General features: G+C 40.3%; 1 protein-coding gene across 1 annotated transcript in view; it reads right to left on the bottom strand.

Annotated features, from left to right (window-relative positions):
- Positions 1 to 19,700, bottom strand: part of FBN1 (fibrillin 1) — a 321,082-nt gene that overhangs the window by 231,559 nt on the left and 69,823 nt on the right. The window contains exons 4-5 of the mRNA XM_006831678.1: positions 18,914 to 19,009; positions 10,201 to 10,296 (exon numbers count right to left, since the gene is read on the bottom strand). Coding sequence (XP_006831741.1) covers positions 10,201 to 10,296; positions 18,914 to 19,009 — 192 coding nt within the window. The remainder of the gene's footprint in view (positions 1 to 10,200; positions 10,297 to 18,913; positions 19,010 to 19,700) is intronic.

The raw sequence follows: 19,700 nt of genomic DNA, 5'->3' as shown, positions 1-19,700 counted from the left end.
TTGCATTAGGCAAAACTGCTGCACAAGACCTTTTTAAAGTGTTGAAGAGCAAAGATGTCAGCTTGAGGACTAAGGTGTGCCTGACCCAAGCCATGGTATCTTCAATAACCTCATATGCATGCCAAAGCTGGACAGTGAATAAGGAAGACCGTAGAAGAATGGATGCTTTTGAGTTATGGTGTTGGAAGAGAATAATGAAAGTGCCATGGGCTGCCAAAAGAACTAATAGATCTGTGTTGGAAGAAGTGCAGCCAGAGTGCTCCTTGGAGGCCAAGATGGCCAAACTTCGTCTCTTATACTTTGGACATATTGTCAGGAGGGACCAGTTGCTGGAGAAGGATATCATGTTTGGTAAGGTGGAGGGTCAGGAAAAGAGAGGAAGACCCGCAACGAGATGGATTGGCCAAATGGCAGCATTGATGGACTCAAGTGTGGCAACAGTAGTGAGGGTGACCCAGGATCGGGCAGTGTTTTGTTCTGCTCTGCATAAGGTCACTATGGGTCGGTACCAACTCAATGGCATCCAACAACAACAACAACACCCAGCCAATTTAACCAACTCGATGGTACTTAACAAAAACAGCCCAGCCAATAGGAGTCCTGGTGTGGTGCTATAGGATAAGCACTGAACTACACTGATTGTAAGTTAGGTGGTTAAAACATACAGCAGCTCTTCAGAAACTCTATACAGGGTTGCTATGAATCAGAACTGAGTTAACAGCACTAAACAACATCCACTAGCCAGCCATTTTGTGGGAGTTACAAGACTATGGCTACAAGGACCGGCTCAAGTGATCCACTGCACTGCACTTGCCTTGCTTGGTTACTTACTTATTTCATATGTGCATTCCTGTCTTGCCAAAAAAAAGGAAAAAAAAATGATTTTAAGGCCCTAATGACCACGGCACACTTTTTTCTGATTCTCTCTCTCATAGTGCCTAGCTCAATGCTGAGCCTCTGGAAGTGTATGTATATTTCAGTGACATGACTGCATGAGAATTCGACTTTACACAGAGATCTTGAGTAATTTTACTCTACAATCTGGAACGCCTGGTTCAATTTTTTTTTAAATTGGTTAATTTTTCAAACATCAGTGTAACCTCTTTTTGACTCTCTAAAATGCCTCTTATTAACCTGTTACAAAAAAGTAGGACCAAGAAGAAGAAACTACAAATCTAGTAGACACTCTGTGTAAAGCAATATGTACTAGTAAAGCAATGCTTTAGAAATGTTTGCACAGTTGTTGGTGTTATTGCTAAATGTCATCAAGTCAAGTTGATAGCCACTAAACACATTTGGGGAGTCCTGGGGTGGCGCTGTGGGTTAATGTGCTGGATTGCAAAGTCGATTTGAACCACGAGGTTGGTGGCTCAAGCTTACCAGTCACTCCTCAGAAACCCCATACAGGGTCGCTATGGGTCCGAACCAAATCAACGGCACTTAACAACAACAACAACAACAAACACATGTGAAGGAGCCCTGGGCTAAGCATTGGGTTACTAACAGCAAGGTTTGCCGTTCAAACCCACCAGATGCTTTGAGGGAGAAAGATGAGGCTTTCTGTTCCCATAAATATTTACAGTCTCAAAAACCCTAAGGAACAATCACTGTAAGTCAGAATTGACTCAATGGCTGTGGGGACAGTTGGGTTGGTAACTACATGTGAGTACTGGCTATCCAAACTATGATGCAGTGCAATATTACAACAAATTTCCAAGATTTGGCAAGGAAAAATAAATAAAAATACCTCTTTAATAACTTTAAATATCTCATTACCTTTTGAAATTAAAAAATCAATGTATTGGGTAAAATAAAATATTATTCTTAATATATAAATATATTATTAGTAGTATTAATTTCACCTGTTTCCTTCTACTTTATAACATTGCTACTAGAAATGTTTTAGTTATATATGTGGCTCACACTGTATTTCTTTTGGCCTGTAATGCTCAAGCACTTTGAATTCAAGTCTGAAAAGTAGTCCAGACATAAAATGTGATCACTAACTTATAAAAACTAGTTGAATCCTTTCTTTTGAATTCATAAGGAGCTCTGGTAGTGTAGTGCAGCTGCAAGCTGCAAGGTCAGCAGTTCGAAACTACCAGCTGTTTCGCAGGAGAAAGATGAGGCTTTCTGCTCCCGTAAAGATTTACAGCCTCAGAAACCCTGTACAGGGTCGCTATGAGTCGGAACTGACTCCACGGCACTTAACAACAACAACAACAAGATCTAAAAAAGGAAAGAAAAATACAATTGAAAACCAACTGTCTTTGAAGATGAAACTGTGAGACTAACTTTTACATCAAATTTGACGGCTGTATTAAATTATTGTTCTTAAGTGCCATCCAGTTGGTTCTGACCCATGGCTACCCTGTATAGGGTTTCTGAGGAGTGGCTGGTGGACTTGAACCACCAACCTTGCAGTGAGCAGTCCAGTGTTTGTCCTAGACTGCCACATCAGTATTCCACAGCTGAAGTATCAAGACAACAGATTCTAAGTCTAATGTGGCACCATGATATAGAGTATGCAAAAAAAAGTCATGGTGATCTAATCAAGGGCTTGTGAACCCTCACACACATCAGGAGTATGGAAGTGTCCCACGGAGTCAGGAGTAAGAGGGACATTACTTGGGACAAAAACTAGACTCAGTAGCTCTTTCTGGAAAATGAGTGGAGAACCACTTCAGGATGCCACGTCATGAGAGGGGCTTCAAGAAGATTGCTCAGGCAACATATATTTGGAAGCACTGTAGACAAGGGACTGGCTAATGCTCAGATGCTCAGATTGGTACAAGGGAGTGGTTCCTACTATGTCAAAACTGGTTGTTTGCACTCTGGGAATTTATTGAGACAAAAATACTGCATGATGGTTTTCTACAACTAGTTGTGGGCTACTACAAGAAAAAGTTGATATGAGACTATTGGATCAGTTGAGACTAGAGAACTCACCAAGACTATAACCCAGAGCTACACTTTATGACTTCCTTTTTATGACTTTAAACACTTTGCTGAGACAATTCCCTGAGATTATTTTTTAGCTAAATAACAGACAGACTCAGAAAACATAGACCAGCACTCATCAACATACTCTGTTAAAAGTCATCTCTATGATACCAAATGATCCACATTTAATCTAAAGCAGAGAATGCAGTGGGAGCCAAGAAAACTAGATGACCAGATACAAAATAACTAGAACAGAAATGAGAACAGTGGCAGGTAATGGAAAACACAGCCAATGTTACTGAACAGTATGTGACAGAAATTGTTAAACAGGAACCTGATTTTTTGTGTAGACTTTCACCACAAACACAATATGAGGAGGAAAAAAAAACCCAACCAAAAATTTGATGCGAATGGGTTTAGATCTTTTCCCAGAGGACTCTCAAAGGAAGATGTTGGAGATACCACTGGATACCCAGCTGCTGAGGAAGTAACTAGAAAGATGCCTTTGCTCACATGCAGTGAACCACAAGGGAGAAATTCTGTAGCAGTCCACAGAATAAAATGAGAGAGGCAAAGGAAGGTGAAAATCTAACATCTTGATTACATCCCACCAGTCCTGCACTGAAGTTCATACAAGGCATGTGTCATCTTTAGAAACATGGCAGCAAGTGTTCTCTGTGTGCATGCAGTTACCCAACCACAAAGACTGAATGTCGATACCAACAGATGTATTTCCTGGAACAATTCTAGGAAAATCAAGTTAATTCAGTGATAGACCAGATGCCAAATGTTCTAATAGTACTTTAGATGCGCAGTAACATTTAGGGCATACCACTTCTGCTACCTATACACTGTCATTTGCGTTTTATTATTTTTTTTAGATTAAATACCAAAAGGGAGGCTCATAGACAGCTTCCACATACTTTACTAATAACAGTTTACCTTTCAGAAAGAAGAAAACATGCCAATTTCACAGAGACATGCGCTCCAAATGCACCTTGAGAACAGTGTTAGCCTGTGGCATCGACTCTGGGAAAATTAAGAATAGCCACTTACATTTCTTAATTATGTAAAATTTTTGTTAGAAACTCAACACTGTAAAACTAACTTCCAAACAAACAAGAAATTTATCTACATTTCATCAATGCCTTTCAGAAACACTAGGAATAGAACACATGAGAAATCAGCTCCAGATTCCACACAGCTGTCTAGACGGGACTCTGAAAAAAGGTCCTGTTTCTACTTTCCTTTTATGAAGTGAATACATCCAAATGGACCATCTGATCATTACATATTGGAATAATTATATGTCAGTTCTTTCCATCCATTTGATACACTGAAGACGTTGTTGGCTTGGAACTGCAAATCAAATGCTTATCAATTACTTTCTGTGTGTTTTCATAAATAATCTTTTAAAAAACATGTAAAAATCTTATTTTTTGTTTATTCTACTGTCTTTATTTGTGTCAAAGCACCTACTGTTTTACCTACCATTGTTTTTTTGTTTTGTTTTTTTACTTTTTCTTTTGAACTGGGCGAAGGTTTATAGAGCAAATCAGTTTTCCATTCAACAATTCATACATATTTTGTTTCATGTCATTAACTGCAAATCACACAATGTAATGAATGAATGAAGTGAACAAGATGTATGGCAATAGGAAGTAGTAGAATCTGGCATACTAGAAAATGTAATACTTAAAGACAATCACCTTCCATTTTTTAAAAAGTAAACACTGCAGAGCAAACAAGCCACTTTTCTTCCCTTGCATGTAAAAGGACAGACAATAATATAATATCTCCACACCACCTGCCCAATGAGGTTGACTGACCATGAATTTAAAAAAACACCCAAAAAACCTTCGTTTTACTCAATAAAAGCTATAATTGAGACTAACTTGCTTCATAATCTAATTTCATTTATTGAATGAATGTTATGATTTATCATTCAAATTCTGATTCATTGTTTCTCCCCATTACAAAGTAAAATAGTATTTTTATGGATAATAAATGTTCCTGCCAGCATTTCCCAGCAAAGGTTATTCCACACTTATAATGGGTCTCTTACATAGTTACAAATGTGGAAAAGTTCCAATATCTTTTCCAGGGACAAAGCTATTATCCTGAGTGTTAAATGTAATTGACATTCTAAATGTTTCCTTCCATCTGTATTATATCATGAGAAAACGTTTCTTGTTTTTTTTTTTTTTTACTATTGCCACCTGATTTTGGTCAAAACGCACCTCCTCTTCTGTAGCCTTACCAAATGAAAAATGATAGTGGTCCTAACAGATGAAACTTCTGAAAGGTGGGGTGATGGTTAATTCAATTAGGCATCAACATTGTGGTCAGCAGTGCTTACCACAAAACCAATGAAAAATATCCAGGACTGTCCACAAATAAGGCAAACAGCATTTACTACCAGGAGATGCTTGTTCATATCTCCCAATATTCTGATGCTTTAAAAAGTACATGCAAGGCCAAATGCCCATTAACAGAAAAATCACTAAATAAACTTTGGTATATAGCTACACAATGGAATAATACACAACGTGGAAGAATTTCAAAACACCACACAACAGGGAGGAACCTGGAGGACATTATGCTGAGTGGAACTGTTGGTGCTCCTGTGGTTAATGCCATCGAGTTGGTTCCAACTCCTAATGACCCTATATATGGTTTCCAAGGAGCTACTGGTGAGTTTAAACTGCCAATCTTGCAGTTTAAATTGACATTGTAGGCCAGTGTTTATTCTATAGTGCCATACCAGGACTAGGTGAAACTAGCCAACCACAAAAAGGAAAAATAGTGCTTGAGACCACTATTGTAAAAAGTCAAGAAAAGCTTTTCTTGGTAAATGAAACATTCTATGATGGTTACAGGGTGGGTGGAAGGAGGAGGGGAGGGAAAAATAAAGTGACTAGAGGTCAGTACTGTTGCCTGATGGTCCATGGAGTGGAGTGCAATCACCATAATGACACAAAGTGTATCATTTGTTGAATGTGGGACTGATGATCTGTTCTGTAAACCTTCACTCAGTTCACAATAAAAAGTTTAAAAACTAAGTCCGGTTCAGCATCTACTAAGTCTATTATGCATCAGACCTTACTTAGAAAGATACTTAAAAACTACAGTTGCTACTGAAGACCTTGCACTTCTGACAGGAGAGGTGAACTCATGTCAACTAGCTGCTTCGATACAATGTACAATCCTTGGATTGTTAGGTGCCTTCAAGTGGCTGCCAATTCATAGAGACTCCACGTGACAGAGCAGAAATGTTTCAAAGGGTTTTCTAGGCTGTAATCTTTATGGAAGCAGATTGTCAGGTCATTCTCCTGTGGAATTACTGGGTTGGTCTGAACCACCAACCTTTCAGTTAGCAGCCCAGTGCCTTACCATTGCACCACCATAATACAATGTACTACCTACCCATGGCCATCAAGTCAGTTCCAATCCACCATGACCCTACAGGACAGAGGAAAACTTCCCTCCATAGGGTTTTCAAATCTTTACAGCAGTGGACTTCCACATTTTTCTCCCATGGAACAGTGGTGAGTTTGAACCACCGACCTTTAGATAAGCAGGCAAGCACTTAACCATTGTACCACCAGGGTTCCTGACAATGTACTTAGCGCGATAAAAACTGATTTGCAGAAAGTGCTATGGAGAATGCAGTAGGAACACTGAGCTCAGCCTTGTGGAAGAGAAAACCACATCCCAATAAACACATAATGCAACTAGTCTAAATACTTAATCTGAAATAAACAACTTGATAACTAAGTATACAGATCCAACATCAGCAAAAGCCACACTGAGTACTTTCCTATGCTTCAGATTGGACGTGTAATCCAGACCAACAATTTTTATTAATCACTTTAATCCCTTATTGAAGTAAGCAGATGACTTTCATAGAGCAGAAAACACTGAAGACTCTACAAATGGAAATACAATTCCTGAATCAAAGAGTGTCTGCTTCTGTATGATGGGGGGAAATTACACTAACATTTTCCTTCTCCCATCAAAGGCTTATGAATGTGCTCATGACTTCAATAGGCTGAGGGCAATGGTTATACAGAGCCTGCTTCCTATATAAGTTCTATGACACAGGTTCTATTACCACAGGTATCAGAATAACTGTCACTTGACAGTTTAATTTATATTATCTTCACTTTGAAGATCCAATGGCATTCAGATTTATGTGTGTGCACTTTCATATAGATTTTAAGAAAGCCTTATCATTTTGGAGGGTACTGAAGATAGCCCAAATGTTAGAGAAATTCCTGAATAACATACCAATTTTGATTAGTAGCTTACAAGGTGTAAAGCTAGTGTTTTGAAGTCAATTTGACTAGGCCAGGATTTCCAGAGGTTTAGTAGCTGAGACATGCTTATTCCCAAGCTTCCTTGGGGGGTGTGGCCTGCTCCAAATATAATGGACAGACAGGAAAGATACTCTCTTCCTCTGGAGACCTGAGACTCTGAAACTGTAAGCCATTTCCTTCATAATAAATGTCTATATATGTATATGTGGACTCCTGTGGATCAGTGTGCTGGACTGCAGTCGGTTTGATCTGCAAGGTCAGCGGTTCAAGCTTACCATCTGCTTCTTAGAAACCCTATACAGGGTCATTAAGTGTTGGAACCGACTTTACAGCACTTAACAACAAATATATATATACACGTTTCACTGGCTTTCCTTCTCTAGAAAACCTGGCCTAAGACACAATGTAATACATGCATGCCATTTCCCAATCTTGAGCACAAGTCCACTCTTTGAAGAAGGAACAGTGGCATGATTCAATATTATATCCTCTTTCCAAACTCATCAGCTGCTCCTCGGAAACCCTATACAGGGTTGCAATGAGTTGGAACTGACTCGATAGACTTAACAACAACAATCAATCAATCACCAATACCTGGAACTATGGGAAACAGAATTCTCTGCATCAAATTATTTACCACCTTATTGATAAGTTGTTAATAATCAATTCAACTTGTTAGTGAATTTTTATAACAAACTAAAACCAGTATTATTACTTGAGAAATTATTTTCCCACACCACTTCTCACGCTACACATTAACAATGTTAATCTTCTCCGACTTCATTATGTAATACAGATGCTAATAGAAACAGCTGCCTGTCTTGCTCTGGGTTGTTGTTGTTATGTGCCGTCGAGTCGATTCCGACCCATAGCGACCCTGTATAGGGTTTCCGAGGGTGTAAATCTTTACCATTATATATATATATACACAAGAGGACTACAACAAGTTTTCAGAAGCATTCCATTACCTGTCATTCATTTTTCCACAAACTTTTTGAAGCCCTCTCATGTGTGAGTATATATATATATATATGTATATGTATGTTGTTACGTGCCGTCGAGTCAATTCTGACACATAGTGACATTGTAGAGTTTCCGAGGAGCTTGAACTGCCGACCTTGTGGTTCAACCCAACTTTGTAGTCCAGTGCATTAACTCAAAGCACCACACAGGACTCCATATGTGTGTGTGTGTAGATATAGATAAAGAGAGAGAGAGTGTATGTCCTGATGTGGCACACTGGGTCAATGCAAGGTTGGTGGTTCAAGCTCACCAGTCGCTCCTCAGAAGCCCTATACAGGGTCATTATGGGTCAGAACTGATTCAATGACACTTTAACAACAACATCTATATATCCACATACATACGGCATTCTGGTGTGGCACTGTAGGATGAGCACTGGGCTGAGAGGTTGGTTTGAATTGCAAGGTTGGCAGTTGAAATCCACCAGCCAAATTAGTCCTCAAAAATGCTATACAGAGACACTATAAGCCAGAACCGATTCAATGGCACTTAACAATAACAACAACATAAGTAGACAGATAGAGATTTGTGTGTGTTGTACAGAGAAACAATTTAAATAAACAGCTCTAAAGAGTTGCCCAAATGCAATCAATGTGAGGCAGAATCCATAATTCTTCACACACTGCCACCAAGCAGTGGTTTTATTAAAAGAGCTACAACATAATTTATCTGGTAAAAACAGTAATTGACCTACAGTGACTCACTAACATATATTACTGATTTGTTAACAAATCATTGAATTTAGGTGAACTACAAAAATAGAAGCAGAAAATATACAATTTTTCACAAACCACACTCTGCTCTTAGTTTTTAAACTGCATACATTCAGCATCTTCTATGGATGCTGTACTTTTCATCTTAGAGTAAAGATAGGTGAATAAGAATGATGGTTGCAGATAAAATTCCAGCATCAAATGACATCAACCGTCAGAACTTTCACTATAAAACCAGGAATGGTAAGAACATGGTTATAACTATAAAAACAACACAATTAATAAGACCAATGCTTAAAAAGGAATTTAAAAAAACACTAAGCATATTTACATCCATGTATATCTCAACATCACATTTGCATTTAGAAGTAGGTAAATTAGGAAGAACATGTATTTTTATTAGGAGCTGCAGTAAGCATTGGAATTGAAAACAGAGAATCACATTAAAATGAAAGCTTATTATTATTTGTGCAACCTTCAGCAGATTCCTAGACATTCTCATATGCAAAAGGGACGATGATTATACATATGTCTGTGGATTACAGTGAGTAGTGAATACACTATGCAAGTAAAAGCAGTTTCTGACCAGACATTCAATATTTCTAGCATATACAATGCTGAGCTTGAGTAGACAATATTTCTGGAGTACACAATGCTACTGCAGCCCCCAATAGATTCTGGTATATCTTTAAGAGTATTTAGATAAAATTTAGGTTAAAAGTTCATTCTAAACTTTTCCTTTGCTGTACAGATGTTTTATTTGTTGGTAATCATTTCTCCAACTTACTAGGATAATAACAATCTCAATTCTTAATCATACGAGAACTCTCCTTTCTGTCTTGATGCCAACCAGTACTTATGCAAATAATCAACTTTTCAGTCGTAGGATCCACCCACAAAAGTTGCTGAATAATATGTGTGGATTGGGGGCCTTTGTCTTGTCATTTTAGGAACCTGCCCAATGGTGATTCTGAAAAGTTTAACAAAATGCATTTTATTTATGTATTTATTGTGACTTGGGTGGACATTTACAGAGCAAATTGGTTTTCCATTTGTTAATTCATACACATTTTGTTTTGGGCCATTGATTGCAATTCAGCAAAATTCATGAAACAGCCACACAAACCCAATGCCTGTCCAAATCAGTATGAGTACTTCGGGTACCAGCACACATCTTAATCTCAATGCTAAGAAGCCATTACCTCTTTCGCACTGGGGTCCAGTAAAGCCGTACGTGCAAGCACATCGATTTGGAGCAACACACCTCCCTCCGTTGAGACAGCCACTTTCACAGACAGCTGTTAAGACAAGGACAGAAAAGGTGAAACGTTTTACCTGAAAGTAGAGGCAAATGAGATACCACTGACCATACACTGAAAAGACCTTGTATAAAGGAGCTAAGTGATCACCCTAGTATTTCTATTTAGTAGTCACTCTACTGGTCCAACTTCTAACATGTTCCTCAGTCAAATCTCTGGTAAGCTTCCTCATGCAGAAAGCATCTCTACCTACGTTAATGCTGACAAATTTGTTCTATGTAGCAGCTGAGCAATGCTTTCCATTTTGTATCTAACAGGTAGTTTATACGATACTTCACTACGGGAATTGCTTTTTATCCAACTAACTTATTCCATTAGATTTATGATATAATTTCAAGAGGGTTCTCATGAAGGGAAAGTTTGACGTCTGATGGTACCATTACAGAAATACAGTATGGTAACCACACAATTAACTGCAAACACACAGTATTAACTCTGAGCCTCAGTAACCTAAGCACAATTATGAAGATGCAATTGAATATAATAACAAAGTCAACGGAAACTATGGAGTTCTGGTGTGGCATTGTAGGATAAGCACTGGACTACTAGCCATATGGTTGGTGGTTCAAACCCATCACCTGTTCCTTGGAAACTCTACACAAGGTCACTATGAGTAGATCACACTCAACAACAACCTACTATAAAATGGAAGGCGCTATTGTAGTGTAGTGGTTACGAATAGGGCTGCAAACCACAAGGTCAGCAGTTCGAAACTACCAGCTGTTCCATGGGAGAAAGATGAGGCGTTCTGCTCCCATAAAGATTTACAGCCTCGGAAACCCTGTACAGGGTTGCTATGAGTTGGAACCGACTCCATGTCACATAGCTACCACCACCACTATAAAATAGGATTTGAAAGCTCAGGCTTTGAACAACTCTTCTCTGCAGAGTTTCCTGCAATCTTTGAATCATGCATCCCTTCTCTAGGCATCTTTATCACAATTGGTATGCTCTCCCAGGGTAAATCTGGTGTTCAGCTCATTCTTTAAAGTCCAGCTCAAATTTCACTCCACCATGAGGTTTCCTTAATATCTGTGATCAAAATTATTCCTCCTCCACATATTTCCCATGCATTTTTCTCTTTTTTCTGACAGCCATAGAGTTGAACCATTCCATTGGCTAAGCAAGCAGCTTAGTTGGCAGATAGTTTCCAAGTGTCAAGCCTCAAGTTGGCTGCAGTATTGACACAAGGATATAATCACTAAGCACAGTGGGAAACTTGTCCCTGGTCATGTCTGCCCGCTCTGGAACTCTTCTGGTGGGCAGTCTGTGCTTGGCTCACATCACTTTGGCCAAGACTTTCTTGGAATGTGATCCTCCTACAAAGTCCACTATCCTTTCTTCTCTCCTTTCAAAACGGCCAGACCTGCTTCCTGGTCTGAAGGCCTTCCCCTCTGACTTCTGCTTCCTATCTCCTTTATTCTTTATTCTTTGTTTCCCCCTTGTAAATCTCCTGTATGTTCAATCTGGCTTATCATCTGCTTCTGGGAGGGCCTGATCTGACATAAATAACCCATACAGCTCAAAGTTGTACCTGGAGTCCATTTCTCGTCAAAGAATTAGAGAGATTTATGTGTATTACCCACCACTCATCTATCAGTTTGTCATACTGTGATGGCTTTTGTGTTGCTGTGATGCTGAAAGCTATGCCACCTGTACCTTAAATACCCGGGGGGGGGGGGGGGCACCAGCGTGGACAGGTTTCAGCTGACCGTCCAGTCTAAGGCAGACCAAGAAGAAGCAGACAGACTAATTACGAAGATTTAGTCACTGGAACCTTATGAATAGCAGTGGAACACTGCCAGATGGCACCAGAATATTGACTATTGAGACATTATGATTAGCATCCGAATACTGTCAGATACAGTGCCAGAAGATGAGTCCTTCAGGTGGGAAGGCACACTCAAAACTGGGGTGGAGTTGCCTCCTCAAAGTAGACTTGACCATGATAGTGGGAATAGAGTAAAGCTTTTGGGACCTTCATTTGCTGATGGAGCACAACTCAAAATGAGGAGAAATAGCTGTAAATATCTACTGATAATTGGAACATGAAATGCATGAAAAATGAATCTAGGAAAATTGGAATTTGTCAAAATGAACTGGAACACAAAAACATTGATATACTCAGCATTAATGAGCTGAAGTGGACCTGGCATTGGCCATTTTGAATCTGACAATTACATGGTTTACTATGTCGAGAATGACAAAATTGAAGAGGACTTGTGTCTCATTCATCATCAAAAAGGACATTTCAATATCCATCTTAAAGCATAATGCTGTCTGTGATAGGATGATATCCATACACCTAAAAGGGTGTTGCTGTAGGGTAAGCACTGGACTATAAACCATGAGGATGGCAGTTCAAACCCACCAACTGCGTCTTAGAACCAACTCGACACCACTTAACAACAACAACACAGAAGATCAGTTAATACCACAATTATTCAAATTGACTCACCAATCACTGAAACCAGTGATGATGAAATTGAAGAATTCTACCAAATTCTTCACTCTGAAACCGATCAAACATGTAATCAAGATGTATTGAAAGTTACTGGCGACTAATATGCAAGGGTTGAAAACAAAGAGGAAGGATCAGTCATTGGAAAATATGGCCTTGGCACTATAAACGGTGCTGGAGATCACGTGACAGAATTTGCAAGACCAATCACTTCTTCATTGCAAATACCTCTTTTAAACAACATAAAAGAACTATATACCTGGACCTCACTAGATGGAATACACAGAAATCAAATTGTGTGTGGAAAGATACAGTGAAAAAGTGCCATATCACCAGCCAAAACAAGGCTGAGATAGACTGTGAAACAGACCATCAACTGTTCATATGCAAGTTCAGTCTGAAGCTGAAGAAAATTAAAATAAGTCCACAAGAACCAAACTAAGAAAGAAACATGAAAGAAAGAACCAAACTATGACCTTGAACATATCCCACCTGAATTTAGAGATCATCTCAAGAACAGATTTGATGCATTAGACACTAATAACCGAAAACCAGAAGAGTTGTGGGATGACATTAAGCGCATCATACAGGAAGAAAGCAAAAGATCATTATGAAGACAAGAAAGAAGGAAAAGGCCAAACTGATGTCAGAAGAGACAATGAAATTCTCCAGGATACAGATGCTAAAGCAAATGGAAGAAGTGATGAGGTAAAAGAACTGCAAAGAAAATTTCAAAGTGAAGCTTGAAAAGACAACGTCAAATATTTTAACAAAATGTGAAAAGACTTGGAGTTAGAAAACCAAAAGGGAAGAGCATGCTCAGCATTTCTCTAGCTGAAAGAACTGAAGAATAAATTCAAGCCTCAACTTGCAATACAGAAAGATTCTATGGTGTTGTGCTGTGGGTTAATGTGTTAGACTGCAAGATGGAGTTGAACCACAGGTCACTGGTTCAAGCGCCCTAGCTGCTCCTTGGAAACCCTATAAAGGGTCACTATGAGTTGGAACTGACTCGATGGCACTTACCAACAACAGCATGGGCAAAACAGTGAGTGATGCAGAAAGCATTGAAAGAAGATGGAAGAAATACACCACACAGTCACTATACCAAAATGACTGTGTATTGACTTCATGTTGCTAAGATCAATACTCATGGAAGCAGCAGTCAAAAAATCAAATGACATATTGCATTACGCAAAATTCAGCACAAGAACTTTTTGAAGTGTTGAAGAGCAAAGATGCTAGGTTGAGGACTAAGGTGCACCTGGCCCAAGCCATGGCATTTTCAATAGCTTCATATGCATGTAAAAGCTGGACAATGAATAAGGAAGACCACAGAAGAATTGACACCTTTGACTTGTGGTATTGGAGAATATTAAAAGTACCATGAGCTGCCAGAAGAGCAAACATATCTTTGTTGGAAGAAGTACAGCCAGAAGGCTCCTTAGAAGTCCTATGGCCAGACTCATTTCTCATACTTTGGACATACGTTATCAGGAGGGACCAGTCCCTGGAGTAGAACATCATGCTTGGTAAAGTGGAGGGTCAGCAAAAGAGAGGAAAACCCCCAATGAGATGGATTAGCACAGTGGCAGCAGCAATGGGCTCAAGCATAGCACAGATTGTGAGGTTGGTACAGAACTGGGAAGTGTTTTGTTCTGTTGTATACAGAGTTGCTATAAGTCAGTACCAATTCAACGGCACCTAACAACAACAACGAGTGTTAAATGGAGTCCTTTGGTGGCACTGTAGGATTCGTAGTAGACTACTAATCACAGGTCAGCCACTTCTCAGAAGCCCTATTTGTTGCTTTTGTTAAGTGCTGTTGCGTCAGTTCCAACTCACAGTGAGCCTGTATGGGTTGGAAATCTTTGCAGGAGCAGAAAGCCTCACCTTTCTCCCTCAGAGCAGTTGATGGGCTCAAGCAGCTGACCGTGTAGTTTGTATCTAGTGCTTATCCTCCAGAGTCACCATGCTCCATTCAGAAACCCTACAGAGGTCGCTATGAGTCGAAACCAACTTGACAACAGCAACATGTGCATTAAGTGTTCTGATTTGCTTTTTAATTTGTCGTCATAGAAGGCCATGAGAGAATCAAGAGATTGCACATGGAAAAACGTTATCCAGATTGCTAAAGCCAACACTTCCATTTTACAGATGAGAAAACTGAAGTCTAGGAAACATTTCTTAATTCTGCAAACATTAGCTGAGTATCTGCTATGTGCTGGACATTGGGTTAAATTCCCCCAAAAGCACAGAAGGAAGCAAGAAAGAAGCAGAGTGGCGCCTCCTGAATTTTTCCAAAAATGCCTTTGAGTCTATTCCTATCACGCCACCTCTGCAGCCACAGTCTGAGGGTGGGTCTTCCTGCCTCTTATTTTTGCCCCTCCTACTCATCCTCCACACTGCTCACTATCAATCTTTCTAAATGCAGGATGTGAGAGCCATACTTCAGAACAGAATTTCACAATTAGGACCTACAGAACTGCTAACTACAGCTGCTCCTCAGCAACCCTATACAGGGTCACTATGAGTTAGAACCGACTGGACGGTCCTTACCCACACCATACCACCTTAGACAAGATACTTAAGGTCCCTTAGCCCCAGTGTCTCCATCTTTTATAATAATAATAATAGTCTCTAACTCAGAGGGTTGTTGTCATACTGAAATGAGTTCATATGTATAAAACTATGCCAAGCAAACAGTAAGTAACTCAATCGTTCTAAGTTCTTGTTACTGTTGTTATCTCAGTTTGTTTTACTGGCTCTCCTTGGAGAAAAATCATAACACACACAAGGCACCCCAAAATCAGCCTTAGGACCTCTGATCTGAGTACATTTCCCTTCCCACTAATGCCCTCGGTACCAGAGAACCTGCTACCCCAGACATGCCATTCCACACCATATTCCAGTGCTCTGGCCCATGGTGTGTGCCATCTGCCTAGAAGACTATCTCCATCATCTGACAAGTGGACTCCTACTCATTCCTTAAGAATGTGCACAGGACATTATGTTGGGTGAAATTAGTCAGTCACAAAAGGAGAAATACTGCACAGCACCACTACTGTAAAAGACTAAGAAAAAGAACCCATACTAAAGGGGGGAGGGATTATTTTCTGGTTACCGGGATGGGGGGAGGGCGCGGGGGTAAAGAGAGGGAGAGGAAGGTGGAACACAGGCTAGGGAATAGACAGGATAGTCTGAGTGCTAGGGAGGGGGACAATACATAAGAAGGGGGAGGGAAATGGAAGAACAAAATGGACGGGAAAACAATGAGGCAGGTTTGCATGGGCTAAGTGGAACAGAGGTAAATAACGATGTATGTACAACCTTGGGACAACAGGGCTCTGGGATACAGGGATTGAGACATGGTTGGAATGAGGAAAAGGGGGGAATAATGTTAAGATGATTAAATGTCTTTTGAATCTTGGTTTCCCTGCCATATCATTATAAAATAGACACTTGAGGGGGAGAGAAAGGAATAGCCAGAAATATCACCATAGAAAGCTTGTAAGTCCATCTTCTGCCTATAACTGACTGGAATATCTAAAATGGGCTACAATGTGCCCAGTGAAGGAGGCTTCCTGTGGAGCCTCTACATTACATAAGACTATAGATGGAATCGTGAACAGCATCCAGAATCTTCTGAGGTGGGAAATTTCCACTTGAAAGGACAAGCAGACCAGTCTGGAGTGGCTGGAAGAACAGAAGATACTTCTTGAAAGAAAGACCGACAGGAAAAATACAAAACAATATATGCAGTCTGACTGATTACTACAAGAACAAGCAAGTTGCTCACCCAGGAGACATCAAGGCAAGTGGTCTGGTCCCCTCAGGGCAAACCCCCTTCCAAGACTAAGACTCAATAGGAATATACACTCTGACTGGGGACCACGTTCATCACCGATAAGGGGAAGTGAGGGAAAAACAGCAATGAAGCTGCAAACTAAGCCCTACAACGTTCAATAGACTCCTGTGAACCTGGGTGGAGACCTGGTCGGCCAGCAGTGTGGCAAGACCTGGGGACTCTAGGGCCCAGAGTCAGTAACATAGCCACAGAGGACTAGAGTGGAGAGTGAAGCCCTTCTCTTCTTATCAGCTTATCATATGCCCTTCTCTTCTTATTAGCTGGACACTTGCAGATAATACCCACTTGACCTGGCTTCAATGACTGGATGATCAGAGCTCAACTAGAAGAAGAAAGAAGAGGAACAAAGGAGTAATGTGATACAATTTGATGAACTTGACCTACACCTATGGATGTAGTAGCTCAAAAGAGGGAACAAATCTTTACAGCAAGGATCATTCCCATCCCCTGCATACACAGAGTAGACAGGGATGGGCAACTTGGACATTCGCTACCCAAAATGGGGGAGCTACAAAGGCAAGAAGTGTCGGGCTGACAAGTTTTCAAGAGCGAGCCTAGATCCAGAGGGTGTGGAGGAAGGTAGACTCTCCACTGAGTAGTATCCAATCTGTCTGGGTGGGGCTGATGAAAGGAGATGGGGATAGGTCTCTTGTGATACAATAGTGAAAATTGTTATCAGAATTGATTGTGAGGGTTGGAAATGTAAAGGTAAATGTTTTGTAGCAAAAGGAAGGGAGTGATTGACTTTGCAGTCTAGGAGCAGAGGTCCCTGAGACCATCAACGGAGAAGAGCGGAGTGTGGGACCCTACCCAGAGAAGCAGTGATGCCAGAAATGATGATGTGGAGAGATGGAGCAGCTGGGGACTTTAGACCCAGAGAGGGAGAGGGGCTGTGTGCTGGCGACGGAGGTGGGGGGGTGGGGGGAAGGATAGGAGAGGGGAGGGGGGTAGGCTTGCAGAGCATACCCTTTGGCTGGTTGATGATGCATGGAGGGGACTGTAACCATGGCAATGAATTGGTATACAATAGGATTAACATAAAGCTAATGTTCTCCCATGTAAACGATCACATAATTCACAATAAAACATTTTTTTAAAAACAAAGAAGGAGCTCAAGGGCAGTCCATGCTGGGAAAACTAGTATGCCTCTCCTCTCTCCATGCTACTGCTGATAAAACTCAACCATTACTCTTGTCACAGCACAGTGTCTGAATGGTCACTTGTTGTTGTTAAGTGCTGTTGAGTCCATTTCAACCCATAGCAACTTTATGTAGGGTTTCCAAGGAGTGGCTGGTGAGCTTGAACCATAGACCTTGCAGTTCAAACCGACTTTGCAGTCCAGCACATTAACCCACAGCGCCACACCAGGACTTTGTCTAAAGAGCAGACATACAGTACATAATTTTTGTGAATGAACAAAGATACTAGTCACCACGTGATAGGTGCTTCATTCACAGAACCTACACTGGGCAACTAGAGAAACACAGACACCACTAATTAGAAGAAAAACAGGATTTGTGAGGAAAATGAGATCAAGTTTTTTAATACTGGCATATCCTAGGTTGCAAATATCTAAGTTATGTACTCTCCATAGTCACAAACCAGCCCCCATAAAGTCAGTTATGTGAAAAAATGTAAAGTACATACAAATGAGCACTACTTTGCAATGTGCATCAAAACACTATTATTATAATTGTTGTTGTATATTATGTGCTTATATATAATATACAGTATAATATACTCTATAATATTTTAGTGCTGTGTTTCTTAAATGGTTTTTATGAATAAATAAGCATAGGATATACCTATACTACGATAAACACTTGACTGACATTAGATACAAATTGTACCTAACTTTTCCTACTTACGTATAAATTCAACTTAAAGACAGATTTAGAACAGAATTCATTTGTAATCTGTGAATTGCCTGTACTTTATTTGAGACACTTCTTGAAAATCCAGAAAGTGCAGCAATCTAATTGAAATTATATAACTGGAAGGAACGTGAATCCTGTACTTCTGGGTGGAGACTGTGAATCAAAGGATGAAGTAAATAGGAGGTGAAGGCAAATGAGAGGGAAATGACTCAAACGCCTAAAAACTGGTGCTAAGTGTGTTGGTTAAGAGTATTTGTTCATTTTTACAGACATCTGTAAAATTGCCATCTCAAGGATAATCCAGGACAATCCACTAGCATTTCTGTCTTTCTTCCCTTTTATCTACGCATAGGTTAAACTTTAGCATACTTATCACCCGGGTTTACTTACGTTGTCCACAGTGAGTCCCAGTGTATCCTTTCTGGCAAAGGCAGTGATCATCACTACAGCTACCTCCGTTCATGCAGCGAATATTACAGTGTTGTACTTGAAAGGGAAAACAAAAAAGCAGATGATTTAGTCTATTTATTATTTTACGATTTAAGTACATAAATTGCAACTTTCATATGGAATTGGCTTGCAGTCAGTTTGAAGAGAAAATCAAATCATTTCTCAGCATTCATATACTGATATAGAAATAACCTAATTGACAATGCTAAATATGTTATGATTTGCATGTGTCAAATGATTCACAATATAGTACAATTGTTTCCTTGACACTTATTTTGATAGTACTAAATGAGGGCTTCTATCATGGAGGGTGGCAGTTAAACGATGTGCGAGAACTGCGCAGACCTGGTAGAGGTGTTAAATGAAACCCAGACCACGGAGCGGCGGGGTGAGAGGTGTCTGGAGACCAGGTCGATGGGGAGACGCTGCCTAGCGGGATGAGACTGCAGGGGCCGGGGCCAGGCTGTCCTACTTACCCCAGACGCGAGAGCGCCTTCGTAACCTAACCGTTGGATCGTAGTTTTGAGGCGGGGTCAACCAACTTAGAGACCCACAAGCCCAGTCCAAAGCATCTCACTAGAACCCAGTCGCCCCTGCTGCACTTCTGCCTCTTGATTAACATCCAAGGACAGAAATCCCGCCTTTGAGCCGGACTTAAGGGCCCTAGCACAAGGAGATTCCTATTTAACAGCAACCACGCAACCGCCACTCGTCTGTCTGTCGTGCT

This window comes from Chrysochloris asiatica, unplaced genomic scaffold, assembly GCF_000296735.1.
Source record: "Chrysochloris asiatica unplaced genomic scaffold, ChrAsi1.0 scaffold00004, whole genome shotgun sequence".
NCBI lineage: Eukaryota > Metazoa > Chordata > Mammalia > Afrosoricida > Chrysochloridae > Chrysochloris > Chrysochloris asiatica.
This window is presented reverse-complemented; position numbering and strand designations above follow the sequence as displayed.